Source organism: Hemiscyllium ocellatum, chromosome 34, assembly GCF_020745735.1.
Source record: "Hemiscyllium ocellatum isolate sHemOce1 chromosome 34, sHemOce1.pat.X.cur, whole genome shotgun sequence".
Lineage (NCBI taxonomy): Eukaryota > Metazoa > Chordata > Chondrichthyes > Orectolobiformes > Hemiscylliidae > Hemiscyllium > Hemiscyllium ocellatum.
In genome coordinates this window covers 45,701,756-45,719,195 of record NC_083434.1, presented here as the reverse complement: position 1 = coordinate 45,719,195, position 17,440 = coordinate 45,701,756, and the positions used below count along the sequence as shown (strand labels likewise).

Sequence of the window (17,440 nt, the reverse complement as noted above, 5' to 3'; positions counted from 1 at the left end):
TCTATTCAATCTGATAAGATTTGCAGCCAGCAGCACTTATGACAGATATAATCCGCAGTAACCCTTAAACCCTCTTTAAACTCCCACTTCTGACAAGAAGTACATATCACTCTACTAAAAGTCATTTTTGCTCCTTCACAATATACAGACACAGAAAATAACACCGTCTTATTCCTTTGCAAACACGCCCAGATTAAATGAATAGTTATGGCTTATATTTTAAGTTTAATCAAGAGACATATCTTCAAAAACATAAACAAGAAAGAACCCACTCTAATCACTACTACAGATTCTCTGTAGGCCACACTTAAAACAATGATTAACTTATCTGATTCTGTGCTGTGAACTTTGTCCAACAGTTCCTCCAAGATCAGTTGTGAATTTCACTGTTGTTAATTTTCCCAGACACACTGCGATGTCCAACAGCAAAGGCAGTGTCAGCTTCTTTCTCTCTCTCCCTCCTGCACTGACCTCACCGTGTGCTTCCTTTGTCTGGTCTTCTCTCTTTTAAAACTGTTGTTGTTCTGACGTTTTTTTCCAAAGTTCAAAACAATGCAACAGCATATAAAACAGGAATTACTGCTCCTGGAATTCGAGGAAATCACTTCTAGCACCTCAAATACCTCAAAAAAGAAGCAGCTTTTACAGCCAGCAATTTTTCCTGTCCTCCATCTTGATTACCCAGAATTGAGGCATCCTTAAACACAGGCGATATGCCGGGACTCGAAGGTTGCTCATGCTGTTCCCCCTTTAGTACAAGAAGGTAGTAGGGATATTTCAGTAACTACATACCAGTGAGCCTGACGTCTGTGGTGGGAAAGTTGCTGGAGAAGGTACTAATGGATAGGATCTATTTATATTTAGAAAAGAATGGGCTTACCAGTAATAGGCAACATGGTTGTGTGCGGGGGAGATCGTGCCTTATTAACTTAATAGAGTTCTTCAAGGAAGTGACCAAGTCGATAAATGAAGGAAGGGCTGTTGATGTCATATACATGGACTTTAGTAAGGTGTCTGATAAGATTCCCCATGGTAAACTAAAGAGAGAAAGTGAAGTCACATGGTGTATAAAGTGTTCTAGCCAGGTGGAGAAAGAACTGGTTGAGCAACAGGACACAGAAGGTAGTAATTGAAGGGAGTTTCTTGAAATGGAGAAAGGTGACCAGTGGTCTTCCACATGTGTCAGTGCTGGGGCCACTGTTGTTTGTGAAATATATAAATGATCTGGAAGACGGCACTGTTGGTATGATCAGCAAGTTTGCAGATGACACAAAGATTGGTGGAGTAGCAGAATTCATAAGGGACTGTCAAAGACTACAGGAGGGTATAGATAGACTGGAGAGTTGGGCAGATAAGTGACAGATGGAGTTCAATTCAGACAAATGTGAGGTGATGCATTTAGGAAAGTCTAATTCTAGAATGAATTATACAATGAACGGAAGAGCTTTGGGAAAAGTTGCTGGGCAGAGAGATCTGGAAGTGCAGGTCCATTGTACCCTGAAGGTTGCTGCACAGGTGGATAGAGTGGTCAAGAAGGCATATTAATATGCTTGCCTTCATTGGACGGGGTATTGAGTATAAGAGCTGGCAAATCATGTTAAAATTGTATAAATCATTGGTTCGGCCACATTTGGAATACTGTGTACAGTTCTGGGTGCCACATTACCAAAAGGATGTGGACGCTTTTGATAGGGTGCAGAGAATGTTTACAAGGATGTTGCCTGGTATGGAAGGTGCTAGCTATGAAGAGAGGTTGAGTAGGTTAGGATTGTTTTCATTAGGAAAAAGGAGATTGATTGGAGAGCTGATTGTGATTTACAAAATCATAAAGGGTTTGGACAGGGTAGATAGGGATAAGCTTTTTCCCAGGGTGAAGGATTCAATAGTGAGATGTCACGCTTTCAAGGTGAGAGGTGGAAAGTTTAAGGGGAATACACATCACAAGTACTTCACACAGAGGGGGCTGGGTGCCTGGAACGCGTTGCCAGCAGAGGTGGCAGAGGCAGGCACGGTAGATTCACTTAAGATGCATCTGGACAGATGCCTGAGTAGGTGGGGAGCAGAGGTATACAGATGTTTCGGAATTGGTTGGCAGGTTTAGACCGTAGATTTGGATCGGCTCAGGCTTGGTGGACCGAAGCGCCTGTTCCTGTGCTGTAAATTTTCTTTGTTCTTTGTTCTTTATCTCAGTCCCCAGAGAGCATTGCAGAAGTTCCTCAGTATAGTGTCTCAAGCTCATCATCTTCAGCTGCTCCATCAATAATCTTCCGTCAATCATAAACAGCGAGACTCGCCGATCCTCAGATATTGAAGCAGTCCATGCGCATGTGTAGCAAGACCTGGACAACATCCAGGCTTCTCAAAGAACTCCAACGCTGGAGAACATGATTTCTTTTTTGCAAAACCTTGAAATGTTTTGTGATATGGTAACTTTGTCACATTACCTTGAACATTTTTAAAAGTCTTATTATACCTCCTTTCATATGACTTACAGACAGATTGGGAACTGATGTATAGTTTCCAGCTAGCTGTCTTTTTTTCATTTTTGGAACACAGAAATTACATTTGTGATTTTCTAACATAACAGAACATTCCCCGAATTGAGGGAACTTTACACAATTTAAATCAACTTATGAACTACTTCACTAGCCACTTCTTTTACTAACTATGATGAAGTATTGGAATTCCAATTGAATATTAGAAAGATCAAAGGCATTAGCTTTGGTCCCAAGGAAAACCACATTCCCTGGATATTGATGCCTATCACTCACTTTTAAGTTATCTCTTAGCTCCCTTCCCTTTCCTCCATTCCTGATGAAGGAGTTATGCCCAAAACATCGACTCTTCTGCTCCTCTGACGTTGCCTAACTTGCTTTTCCAGTGCCACACTTTTTGACTCTGACTCCCCACCACCTGCGGCCCTCACTCTCTCCTATCACCCCTTGACAGCTCTCCGAGTTGTGACTGGACTTTTTGTAAGTCTACTATCATGAGCACTTACAATGCCAAGGCTGAGTAGGCTATGAACCAAGTACAGGTAAACGAGATTACAGTAGTTGCTGTTTGTTGGTTGGCATGGGCGTGGTGGGCCGAAAGGCCTTTTTCTATACTGTGTACCTCTATGACTCTATATTTAATGTGAAATTTGAAGTGGGCGTCACTGCCTAAGCATTCATTTAAAATAAATAAAAATATTGATAATGAGAGAAAAATTAGAAAGCTATTTAAAAGTATAAAAATAGACGGCAAGATTTTCTACGTGTATGTTTTAAAAATAAAAGTTAAAAGAGGTGAGTGTTGATCCCACGTAAAGTGAATCTGAAATAATAGATGAATTGAACATGCATTTTGCATTATCTTCATTAAAGATCATATCCCAAAAGTAGCTATAAAATCAGAAATGGAAGAGAAGGAAGATGCCGAGAAAATTACAATCACCGGAGAAGCATGATGTTGGAACTTTGGCTGACAAGTTCTTAGGCCTTGATGGACTTTATCCCAGTACAGTAAAACAAATGGCTGGTGAAGTAGTTGATTTTAATTTCCTAAAGTTCCCGTGATTCGGGGAATCATAGAACCACTGCACCATGGGAAGAGGCCATTCAGTCCATCCAGCCTCCACTCTATCCCTGTAATCCTGCATTTCCCATGGCGAATCCACCTAACCTGCTCATCTTTGGACTGTGGGAGGAAACCCATGCAGACACAGGGAAAACGTGCAAACTCAGACAGTCTCTTGAAGGTGGAATTGAACCTGATCCCTGGCGCAGTGAGGCAATGGTGCTAACCACCAAGCTGCTGTGTTACCCGACAGTGTTCTTATTTTGGAAAATAACAAATGTAATTCCTGTTTTCAACAATGAAAGGAGACAAAAAGCTGGAAACTATACATCAGTTAGCATAACATCTGCTGTAAGAAAAATATTGAAAGCTTTTAGGAAAGGAGGTATAAAAGGGCACTTTAAACAGTTCAAAGTAATGGGACAGAGTCACTGTGCTCAGGCAACACAAGCCTTTTGAGTAGCCATTGAAGAAACACAGGGGGCTGAGGAGATACAGCTGGGTATATTTTAGCCAATCCCCCCTCCGCAACTACACACACACACACACACACACACTTTGTGAAGTGATTTTGGATACCTCAACAGGAGCTGCTTTAACTAATTATGAACATGAAAGGAAGTCAGAGATGATTTCCTTGGATCAGCTTGTTCTTTTATCATTCATTCCCTCCCCCACCCCCCAGGAAACACACATGGTATACTTCTCACAATTTCTTATAAGTGGTTAGTTAACAATATATATACTTTCAGCACAATTTGCATAAATTATTTTCTTTTGATGGAATTAGCAATTTTATTTAATTTAGCTGAGTTATATGATTCCTTTTATTGCCTGGTGCTCTAATTAAATGAGAATGCTATTCAGTTAGCACAACAAATGCTGTGACTAATGCTTCAAGGATATAATTAATCAAAATTAAGTGACCCAAATGTCTGGCGGAGTCTCATATTCCAAGATCCTCATTTAAATATTAAAGCAGTAATATATCAATTCTTAAAGCAACCTTCTTTAAATCTATTTACAAATGGAACATACAGGATATGTGCAAGACTCAAATCCAAGCTAATTAAATAGCATTAACAGATACTATTGAGCATCCCATGTTATCCAATTTGTAAAGATATTCATCAGATGGGAGGGGGACGGTGGATGGGGGTGATGAGATTCAATCCCATTGTGTCCTTTTTGTAGGCAAACAAGTATCAGAAAAGCACCAACTTCACAAGTCAAAGCTGAACACTAGTGCCATGTTGGGGAAGTAATTACCATAAACAAGCTTTTGCCCCTTGCTAACATCTGACTTATGAACGCCATTACAATCCATGAGATGGGTGTATAAATATTTATTTAAAGATCTCACGTGTAAATGTTTGCTCGCACTTATGAAAACCTATCTTATATTTACTGTATTATTTATCTTTTCACCCTATTTCTTTATTTTCCTAATTTGTCCTATGAAGAACTGTAAGGTAGAACTTTTAGCTTTCCTTTTAATTTCTCGATTTGTATCAATGCTATTTTAGTATCTAAGATTTGTTCTTAGGTACTTGTACCTAAGATGGCGCCATGTCCTTTTACTTGAGTACGTGCGACAATAAACTTAGTTCTAAGTATTGATTTCTGATCTGTGTTCAAATTGACTTACAAACGTACTCAAGAATGGAATGCATTTGTAACTTGGGGACAGCTCATATTAATGAGGAACCAATAATCTCTTAGATGACAGTGCTGTGAAATTTGGCTGCACCGGACGATTACTGCCCTGAGATGGTGATCTCTAACTTTGAAGCCTTTTATCCTAATTCTGGAAAGATTCAGCTCCTCTGTTCATATTATTTCCATGTCCACATTGGCAAGACCAATCAGAATCTTATGTGCTCCAATCAAATTGGAGCATCTATCTCCATGGAAACAAGCCTAGTGTGTCCCACCCTTCTTCATAAGACAACCCACTCATTCCAAGTATCAAGTTAGTAAACATATTCTGAACTACCTCCAATGCACATACATCCTTCCTTAAATAAGGAGACCAAAGCTTCCAAAACACTCTCTGTGCCAGTTACTTCCGTAGTTCTTCATATTCCATGTCCACCTCATCCCTTCAAAGTAGATTCTGCAACATCCTTTACTGAAAAAAGTCAGCAGTCACATGACACTAGGTTATAGTCCAACAGGTCTATTTGAAATCACAAGCTTTCGGAGTGCTGCTCCCTTGTCAGGTTCTCCTAATGAAGGACCAGTGCTCCGAAAACTTGTGATTTCAAATAAACCTGTTGGACTATAAGCTGGTGTCATGTGACTTCTGACTTTGTCGTCCCCAGTGCAACACCAGCACCCCACGTCATGGCTTTTCTTGGAAATATCAAAAGATACAGCTGCTACTTTCTGACAACGTTAATCATAATCTACACAAGACATTGATGCTGGAGATGTGATCAACCTATTTGTTGTGAATGTCATTTAAAATAATGTTACAATTAAAGACCTAGCTCAATTTATTTATAAACATACAGACAAAAGCATCAGTCAGCAACTGGCAACACTCTTACCTGCCCCTGACATCACTGTTCATCACTTTGAATCATGTACAAACTCCCAGTAGTCAATATGTTCTTACCGTAAGGAAAGTTAACCACATTTTTAAAAAGAAAAATTCCTGATTGCAAGAGTTCAAGAAACATTTTATGTTTGTTAATATACAAATAAGTTTGAGGAATATCATGAGCAAAAAATTCCATAACAAAAAACTGACATGATTTTTAGTGTAATTTGTGTCCCACTGCCCATGTGGAAAAATTAGCTAATGTTTTCTTATCCAAATTTAATATAAAACAAGTAGTCATTGTAAAAAATTTGCTTTATTTGAAGGGTGGATCCAGACAGTATGATGTGCGGTTACAAAATAACTCTGTTGGACTATAACCTGGTTTTGTGTCACTCTGACCTTATCCACCCCAGTCCAACACCAGCAGGTCCACATCATGCTGTATTGTCCACATTTTCCATGCAGTGCGTTTTTATGTTGTTTACTCACTCGTGTCTGACTGTATGTGGTACTTACTGACTTTTCTGGCTGCAACAGAGATGTTGTACTGAGAAATATCTTCTCTGTCCAGGACATCATTGGTCGCAATTGTTCCATCAATCTCATCAATCGTGAAATATCTCTCCTGGTCAGTATTCTCATCAATTGAGTACCTGAATTGCCAAAAAGATAAGAGTAATTGCATAATCTTTTTCCATATACTGTGACATTAAATATAATTTAGGTAACATATTTGTATATGATCTTGTACCCAATTATTTTATTCAAATGAATGGACAAGAGAAAATATTTCAACTTGGCTGTAGAGGTAAAGTCACCATTGTTCTATCAGGCTATATGGCTACTCTCTCATGAGCAAGAAATGACTGAAGGTGGTTCAACCTCAGTGTCACCATGTCTCAGATCAGGGAGAGAAGGATATACCTTTATGTTCACCTCAGCCAATGCAATAATTGAACCCATGCTGTTGGTATTAACTCTATGGTAAACCAGCCATCCAACCAAGTGAGCTAACCAAACTACTCTGGGTGAGCAATTTCAAGATTGTGCTGGATAGACTTTTGGACCACAAAGAAACCACGGGGATTTGGGGATGGTATAAGAAGGTCGAGATGAAAAAGAAGATTAGCCATGATCTTCTGGAATAGCAGAGCACATTTGATGGGCCCAATAGCCTAGTGTTGGACTGGGGTGGACAAAGTCAGAAGACACATCGCACCAAGTTACATTCTAGCAGATTTATCTGAAATCACAAGCTTTCAGAGCTTTGCTCCTTCGTCAGGTGAAGTCACAAACCAGGAAAGTCAGTACGTACCACATACAGTGTCTTCATGACAAAGGAGCAGTGTTCTGAAAGCTTGTGATTTTAAATAAATTTGTTGGACTATAACCTGGTGTCACATAACTTCCACTTTACTCCTGTCTGTGTTTCTCATATATCCTTCTTATCTGTTAGATTAGATTCCCTGCAGTATGGAAACAGGCCCTTCTTCCCCACACTGACCTCCCTAAGAGTTAATCCCCCAGACCTAATCTCCTATCCTCTATTTACTCCTGACTAATACACCTAACACCATGGGCAATTTAACATGGTCAATTCACCTGACCTGCACATCTTTGGACTGTGGGAGGAAACCAGAGCACCTGGAAGAAACCCACGCAGACACTAGGAGAATGTGCAAACTCCACACAGACAGTCACCCAACGGGGGGATTCAACCTGGGACCCGGGTACTGTGAGGCAGCAGTGCTAACCACTGAACCACCATGCTGCCCAATGATTTTTTTTTTAAATCACAGAATGTTTTGCTGTCATTTTAGATCTGTAATCAAACACCTGTGTACTACTAGCAAAACTAAAGATGAAAAAAAGAACTCAACAACATCCATCAACCTAATAGTCTCAACACTTGTCAGAAAATTATCATTCCAAAGTGAACAGCTTTTAATTTGATGCATTGAATGACAGCAATAGAAATGCCTGCTGCACTCATTTGTCAAGTGCAAATACATTGCCATTTACATCAGCTCCAAACCAGAGAACTAGCAACAAATGAGTTACAACTTTAAAGAAAACTCATGACAATTACTCATTATAAACCGACGATTCTTGAGAATGAACTAAAACACAAAAATACTGGCAACAAACTCCTGAAGGAGGAAATTCAAATCTTGAGAGGGATAACTGACGGCTCCTGTATGAAGAGACTGGGCTTTGCTTCCAATACAATTTTATATTCAAACATTAAATTGATTAGTTGTAATGATTTTTAAGAAATTTCAAAACTGAATGAGTTCTGAAATAGAGTGTGACAGTGAAACAGAGTTAATAAAATCAGTGACAAACATGCCAGTTTCATAAAGTATTTAATGCTTGGAAAAGTTTATTTCCAGGGCGTGTAAGCTTTAATTTCTTTAAAGGCAGCAGGGGTGAATTCATGACCGAGTAAAGCCAAGGGAAGAACAGATTCTTCTGGATCTGGGCTGAGATTCTCTGAAGGAAGAAAGTTAACTGATAGTATAAAGGACAGACCAATGATACATTGTTGCCTTTTTCTGTTGTCATTTAGGGCAGCTATTAACTTGAGATGGCATGGTGGCTCAGTGGTTAACACTACTCCCTCACAGCACCAGGCACCTGGGTTTGATTCCACCTGTAGGTGACTGTCTGTTGCATTTGTACATTTTCCCTGTGTCTGTGTGGGTTTCCTCAAAGTACTCCAGTTTCTGCCCACAGTCCAATGATGAGCAAGTTAGTTGTATTGGCCATGGGAAATGCAGGGACACAGTGCATCTGGGTGGGCTGTTCTTCAGAGGGCTAATCTCGAGTTGGAGGTGTTGAATGGCCTGCTCCAACACTGTAGGGATTCTATGAAATATTAACCAGAAACCCGAATGCAGTGAATTTCTGACTAAAACACAAGTCCTTCATCAATATCACCGAAATGACAAAGTTGAAAAGAAGGATTTGCACATAACTAACTTGAAGGAAACAGATGCAATATCAGATTGCAATAATAATGCATTTTTTTGTATGTGTCAATAAAACTTCAAGAAAGAAATTGAAAAGTGCACACAGTAGTTGAAACATTTTTTTTAACTGATTTGGCTTGGAAAAGATTTGTTCTCATTAAATTCTTATATGATGACAGAAATTAGATTCCAGTTAAAAAGGATTAACTATCAAAGGTACAATCTTTTTCTTAACATTTGGAACTACATTGGACACTGGCTCAGAAACAGTGAGGAATTACTCTGTGAAATTGCTCTTCATAACAAAGTTAAAAATCACACAACACCAAGTTATAGTGTGGAAAGATTTATTGGAAAGTAAAGTACAAAAAACAACTTCTTTGGGTAGAATACCTGATAGCACAGCCAGCAGGTGTTTGCTGAATGTCCCAGTGTATTATTTGCCATGATAATAAAACTGCTTCGCTGAACAAGCTTAGAGAACTTGCTGAACAAACTAATTCCACAAGCCCTTACCTGGACAATGTTGCATTCTAGTAGTGGACATAACTGCCAAGTATTGAGTTAACATCTGACGTCATCCATTAACAGGAAGTAACAGTGCTAACCAAGGCGAGTACAAAATGGTTTGTTTAATGGCTAGGTCAGAGAAATATTCGAATCTTTCAAAGAAAACATGAAATTGCTAAATAATTGGACCTGGAAAAATATTTAGAGATGACCTTTATGGACCTCAGAAAGCAAGAACCTTCCTGAAAAGGTAATCAGTATTCTTTGAGGAGGTGACAGATGGGTGTTTGGATGATATGCAGTGGATATAGTATACATGGACTTTTAGAAAATCTTTGACTAATACCACATTGGTGACTATCAGGGAAGATTATAAGAAATATTGAATAAGGGATTGAGCAATATTAAACACTGGATGCAAAATTGGTTTGGTGGAATGAGACATATGAGTCAAGGATAACTTCTCAATTTAGCTAAAGTGGATAGTTTGATCCAATATTCCTTCTGTCTCACTCACACAAATCAAGAATTTTAATATAATGCAAGAAGAAATGATGTGTAAATATGTACATCATTCCAAAATAGTGCTGAGGACCAAAGGATGCAACAAAGTTTCTTGATAAGAAGGTGGAATGGCTAATATGTTTTTTATTAACGAAAATAACAATTATTCTTGGAATGGAGGAAGGCTGGGTGATGTGGAAAAATCAAGGGACTGGAGTTCAGCTTCAGAAAAGAGTCGGAATAGTCTAAATCAATTGAAATGGGCCAAAAGAAAACAAATGGAATACCCCAATTTTTTTTTAAGGCTATAAGAATGTAAACCAATGATGGAATGATGGGTGACAACTGTAAATGTACAGTTTAGATTCCATAAGGTATTGCCTGGCATGTAAAAAAAACGGTATCAAGAAAGACTCAAATAATTGGGGAAGGTTTTTATTGAATAAAAACAGGATGAAGATGTGTTTAAGTGATTAATTGATTGATTAACTGGAAACAGAATATTTTTACTGATTCAGGAACAGTGAGCACAAGATCACACATGCAAAACCAAGTGGAGAGATTTCGGTCAGATAGCAGACCTTTAGTTTACACAGATGGATTGGAAACTTTTGGAATGCATGATTGGAACTAATGGTTGAAATGAAGGTGGAGTGACATACTGATTTAAGGTCAGAGACTGAAGGGTAATCAGGATGGAAGGTATATAATGGGAGGAGGATGGTGCTTGGGTGGAGAACATTTTCTAACATGGACTGATTCAGCTGAAGAATCTATCTCTGTGAATGTAACACTCACCAATGTACATTCCACACATTAAGAAAGCTGATGTGCAAAAACATTTAATGTATAATATATAATGTGTATTGATTCCCAATATCTTTAAGATTGGCTGGCAGTTTAATTTACAATTCCCTATTCTGTATGTCATTAGACCAACATGGCAACAACATGATGCCTCATGGTTCCTTTTAATTGTTGTCCTATCTACTAAACCCAGGTATGTTGCTGCAGAGTCTAGCACAAGATGCAAATAATTCTCCCAAATCCACTGTCACTTTCATCTAGAAGGACAAGAGCAGCAGACATATGGGAACACCAACACCTTCAAGTTCCCCTCTAAGCTACTCACCACCCTGACTTGGAAAGATATCACTTCAGTGTCACTGGGTTAAAATTCCTGGAATTCCCTCCTCATAGCATTAAGGGTCTATCAAACAGCATTTGGACTGAATTAGTTCAAGAAGGCAGCTCACCATCACTTTTAGGGTGGCATTCTGGCTCAGTGGTTAGCACTGCTGCCTCACAGAGCCTGGGACCAGGTGACTCTCTCTGTGGAGTTTGTACCTTCTCCCAGTGCCTATGTGGGTTTCCTCCAGGTGCTCCAGTTTTTTCTCACTGTCTAAAGATGTGCAGGTTAGAGTGGATTGGTCATGCTAAATTGTCTATAGTGTCCAGAGATGTGCAGGCTAAGTGGGTTACCCATGGGAAATGCAGGGTTAGGGAGTTGGGTCTGGATGCAATGCTCTTTGGAAAGTCAGTGTGGATTCAATAGGCTGAATGGCCTGTTTCCACACTGCAGGGATTCTATGATTCTTGGGGGCAATTGGGGACAGGGCAATAAAATGCTGAACCAACCAACAATGTCAACATCTTGTGAATGAATTAAAAACAAACAAGAGATACATGTGCCAATTAGCTTAAGGAAAGCTAAATAGTGCATTTTACTTATCATATGGAAAACACCCTGCACTTATATTAACATGAATGATAAAAGATAGATATATCTGACTGAGTGCCTGCATTGCATTTATTCGTGTAAGTCTGTGTGAAGCTGAGTAGCTGCTTTACAATTCCATCTTCTCTAAGTGAAATGGTGTGCAGTCCATCTTCCAAAAAGGACAGGATAATGTGATGTCTTGTATGTGACCAAAATACCTAATACATGAACAACAGGAGGAGACTGAATTGTTGTCGCCTTTCAAACTTATCATGAGGTCAAGTGAAATCCTGACTCGATTGACAAATGACCTGTACAACAGAAGTCATCTTGGACAGAATTCTAACTAATATCCTTATCTCATCTTAAAGATGGCTTTCATTGAACAAGTTGGGATGATGAGATGATCTGCAGAAGACTGCAGTTACAACAACAATAATTTATACTTATATAGTGTCCTTAACATATTAAAATGTCACAGGCCGTTTCTCAAGAGATTGTAAAACAAAATGTGACACCTTGTCATTATAAAGAGATTTTAGGGAAGATGGTCATAAAACTTGACCAAAGTGGTTGACTGAAAGGAAGAAAATGAGCTAAAAGTTCGGGACGAGGATTCAGAGGTTAGTACTGATGGGCAGCTGAAGGTACAGACTCCATGGTGAAGCCATTAAAATCAAGGGTGTTTAAGAGGCTAGAATTTGAGGAGTATATATGAGGTTTATAAGATTAGAGAGATTACAAAAATAGGAAGGGCAGAGGCTGTGCACAGATTGAAAGACAGCAATGGAAATTTTAAAATTGAGATGTTATTTAATGCAGGTGAATGAAAATGAGATTGGAACTCACTATGAATAAGGACATTCGCAGCAGAGGTTTTATTGATGTCTCCTTTACCAAAATATACAATTTGTGAGGCCAGTAAGGAGTGTTGTTGCAATCATAGAATCAGGGAATAGTTACAGTGAACGAGGCCATTCAGCCTATCATGTCTGTCACAGGTCTCCAAATGAGTGTCATGTTTTTGTATCTCCTGCCTTTTCCTTGTGTTATTTCTACTTAAGTGACAACCTTATGCCTCAATTGACTCATTTTTCAACACACTTCCAGGCAGTGCATTCCAAACCAGTTTATTCACATCTCATTTGCTTCTTTTGCAAATCACTGGGCCTTCCTATTTTTGGGAGAAAATGAGGACTACAGATGCTGGAGATCAGAGCTGAAAATGTGTTACTGGAAAGCGCAGCAGGTCAGGCAGCATCCAAGGAGCAGGAGAATCGACATTTCGGGCATGAGCCCTTCTTCAGGAAGGGCTCATGCCCGAAATGTCGATTCTCCTGCTCCTTGGATGCTGCCTGACCTGCTGTGCTTTTCCAGCAACAGATTTTCAGCTTCCTATTTTTGATCTGCTTATGGGCAAGAGCAGTTTCTCCCTGTCTCCTCTGTCTAGATTTCTCAACATTTTGAAAACTTCAATCAAATCTCTTCCTTGCCTTCCAAGAAGCACAATCCAACTTTTCAACTTCCTGAAACCACTCTTATTAATGTCTTCTGCATTCTTTCTAATATATTGAGACTCTCTCTAAAGGGTAAGGTCCAACTGTACACAATTTTCCAGGTAGGGTCTAAATAGTTTCTCAAACAGGTTCAGCAAAACCTCCCTGCTCTTTTGCCCTCTGCCACTATTAATAACATGTAGGGTGCTTTTTTTGTTTTATTAACTGCTTATTGTACTTGCCTTTCCTCCTTCAGTGACTAAGGAATAAAAGGTCAAGTCACCATTGTCTTACCAAACCAAAAGGCAACTCTCTCATGAGACAGTCACCACATCTCAGGCAAAGGTAAAGTGTGAGGAGGATAGTGTTTCATGTGAACCTCAGCCGCTGCGAGAATTGAACCACATTATTGGCATCACTCACCAGCCATCCAGCCAACTGAGCTAACCAAGCACCAATTTAGCATTTAGAAGCCTAGAAGTACAACAAATGAGGGTTTCAGCTCAGGAAGAAGCAGTGTCAAGCACTGTTACGGAGTTGAAAATTACTGATGTTAGTGATAGATAGTTGGAAGCTCATCTTGGAGTCAAGTAAGGCATCTTGCAGTCAGTCTAGTCTTAGAGAGTTGTTAGGAAGAGGGACAAAGTTGGGGGCTCAGGAACAGAGTATATGGTGGGCACTGAAGACAACAGACTAACTCTCCACAACACTTAATTGGTGGAAATTTCTGCTGATACAGATAAACAGTCAGATAAACAGTCCTGTAATTTAGTAGCCCATTTGGCTGTTCAGGTTTGGTTTGTCAATAAACATGATCAAGGCTGCTCTGTTTGTGTTGCAAATTCCACACTCCCATCTACGCTGAGAACCTCTGATTTCTTTTGCACAATTGAAGTAGCAGTGCAGGAGATTGAAGACAAGTCATTCCAGAAGATGAATGTGTTCACATCTTTCTGTATGTGATTGACTTTATAATGCCAAACATTCACAAGCATATATAGAATCCGTACAGTGCTGAAACAGGCCACTCACCCCTTCAAATCCACACCGGCCCTCTGAATACCTTCCCACCGAGACCCATCCCCCTCTCCCTAATGGTGTAACTCTGCATTTCCTACAGTTAATCCACCTAACCTGCACAAGTTGGCATGAGTCAACTCACCTAAACATCTTTGGACCATGGAAGGAAACCGGAGCACCCGGAGGAAACCCACACAGACACGGGGAGAATGTGGAAACTCCACACAGACAGTCACCGAAGGTGGGAATTGAACCCGGATCCCTGGCACTGTGAGGCAGCAGTGCTAACCACTGAGCTACTGTGACGTCATCGTTTTGGCATTGCTGGGTTAATTGCTCCCTCTGGCTGCTGTGTTACAAGATATACAGGGATCTTTTGTTTCATTTTTTCAAACTACTTTTATCTGTGTTGACCCTTAGAGGATTCCTTCCTATAAAAGATGATGATCTCTTTGTCTGACACTGATCCTGACTCTGATATGCTGTCATCACTTATTTAGCCTCAGCTTATTTCTTTTGAAAGTGGAACTTACAGAAATGATTAACCGATAGTTAGGCGGTCCTATTTGATACTGTCAAATAAGTCCTGTGTCTGACTGTGAATGCTGGAGTTTAAGCTGTTTACTTTCAAGCCAACAGCAAACACTGGGTTTCAACAGATTATTGAATGTGTAATGCAGAGGGAATGAAGATAATTCATGAGTTGTGGTGATTCTGATTTTATTAAATAAAGTGGTCAGGATCCTGGGATTAATATTGATTCTTCAGACTTATCAACATCCCACAAACGCTCATGACTGTTCCCTATGGTTGTGTTAATTAGAAATGAAGAGACAGATAATTCTGCTGGCTCTTTATTTCCCTGAAGAAAAGGACAATGCTGAAAATCTTCAAAAATCCAGGGGCTTTCTGAGCATCTAGCTCGGAATTATTCACTTCTAGATGCAGCACGGATCAAAAGACCAACAGAACAATCAAGGTCAAAAGGTGACAATTATTAGTAAGAGTATGGCAATTAGATTGGAAACAGGAAAAGTGACAGATGAGAAAAGAACATTGGTGAATTTTATAAAAGATTTGAAGCAGGTACTCAGAGATTATTGAAGGAAGTAATTTTAAGAAGGATTCAGTGGAAAAGGGAAATGTTTTAAGGTGGTATTCTATCATATAGTTTCACATGATTAAATGCACTATGATTAAAAAAACTTAAATAAGAAATATTAACAAGACAGGGTAATACATGATGGGTGGTAGGACCATGGGAAGTACTGAGAATCACAGGGACTTTGGCTGCTCATACACTGGTCTCCTCATGTATTAAGACAAGTGGATAAAGCGGTTGACAAACTTTATGGTATTCTTGCCTTTCTTAGTCAAGGCATAGAGTTTAAAATCATGCTCAGCCAGTTCTGGAATCCACATCATAGGAGGGAGGTAACAACACAGGAGAGGATGCAGTGGAGATTTAGCAGGTTATTGCTGGGCTGGAGAGTTTCAGTAATGAGGAGAGATTGTGCAGGTTGGGGTTGATTTCTTTGGAGCAGAGAAGTTTGAGAAGGAACAGGATTGAAACATCTAAAATTGACAGCCACAGATAAAGAGTAGACAGGAAGAAACATTTCCCTTTTATAGTATATATCAAAAGTAAGGGCCAGAAGGTTTAGAGGGATGTGAGGAAAACTCCAGAGGCCAGTGAGAATCTGGAAATTGTTGCCTGTCAGGGTGGTAGAAGTAAAAACCCTCATCACATTGAAGAAGGATTTAGAGATGCACTTACAATGCCAGATCATACAATGCCCAGTGCTGGAAATGGGAATACAATAGTTTATTTGGGTGACCGTTTTTGACCAGTGCAGATATGATGGGCTGCAGTAGATCTTCTCCGCCGTAGACCTCTATGTTTCTGTGATTCTATGAAAGTTTCATGTTAATGGACCGGACCTTCTCTGAAGCAGTACTTTACGTTAGATTGCTACTCCATTAGAACCTTTCTCGACCTTCAACCTGCTTTGCATTTCTCACTGGGTTCTTGAACCCAGCTTGCCGAGAAAGTTGAAGAACACAATCCCTTGGGACATTCTGTCACAGCACTGTAGCACTGGGAGAAGATAAAACACACTATGCTTTCTGGTACTAGTCTCTGTGGGATAAATGTAATGGGCCTCTATGAATGTTATTAAATGGGTGACAGAATGAATAGTTAGAATAGTTTGTTGGTTATGTTCATGAATAAGTGGCTAAGTGCTTAGGATGCATGACGCGAGTGGGGACATGGGTATTCTGGGTGAGTTAGTAATTGGAAGGGAGGCAGATACATAGAGTGGCAGGAGCTGAGGTGGATGGGCCTGTAGGTTGAGAGGGTGGGTAGGTAGGTGACAATGTTAGAGGATAGGCAGGTCAGTTCAGAGACAGTGGTCAATTGGGGTGTTGTTGGTTGAGATGGGTGATGCAGTCAGAGGGGGGATAAGATTGGGGGGGTGGGGTCATTGAGTGATCAGGCAGTCGTGGTCCTGGGGGCAAGTCAAGATTCAGGTGAGGAGGCAAATAGTTTTGGGGGGCACAAATTGGAATTTATTGGCTCTTTGGGGGTTAAGTGTTGGTTTAGAAACATAGATAGGTGGTCAGATCAGATCAGCAACTAGTCAAGAAGATCGGGGGAATATTGCTATCACCCCTATCAGATGAGGTAGTCAGGGAGATGTAGTTGAGGCAAGGAGGGTCAGGTAGTGAGTTAGGGCTTCAGGGAAATTGACTGGAAGGTAAGGTGTGAAGTTACCCAAGAATTGGACAAGACTGGAGGTTGGCAAACATAGTGCCACTGTTTAAAAAGGCGGTAAAGACAAGACAGGGAACTACAGGTAAGCCTGACCTCAGTGGTGAGCAATTTGTTGGAGGGAATCCTGAGGGACAGAATGGGCATGTATTTGGAAAGGCAAGGACTGATTCAGGATAGTCAACATGGCTTTGTGCATGGGAAATCATGTCTCACAAACTTGATTGAGTTTTTTGAATAAGTAACAAAGAAGATTGATGAGGGCAGAGCAGTAGATGTGTTCTATATGGACTTCAGTGAGGCGTTCGACAAGGTTCCCCATGGGAGACTGATTAG

At 40.0% G+C, this 17,440-nt stretch overlaps 1 protein-coding gene across 3 annotated transcripts in view; it reads right to left on the bottom strand.

Moving 5' to 3' along the window:
• LOC132832348 (cadherin-12-like) overlaps positions 1 to 17,440 on the bottom strand; it is a 649,932-nt gene that overhangs the window by 99,800 nt on the left and 532,692 nt on the right. For all 3 annotated transcript variants that reach the window (XM_060850281.1, XM_060850282.1, XM_060850283.1), the window contains one exon: positions 6,626 to 6,762. In XM_060850281.1, coding sequence (XP_060706264.1) covers positions 6,626 to 6,762 — 137 coding nt within the window. The remainder of the gene's footprint in view (positions 1 to 6,625; positions 6,763 to 17,440) is intronic.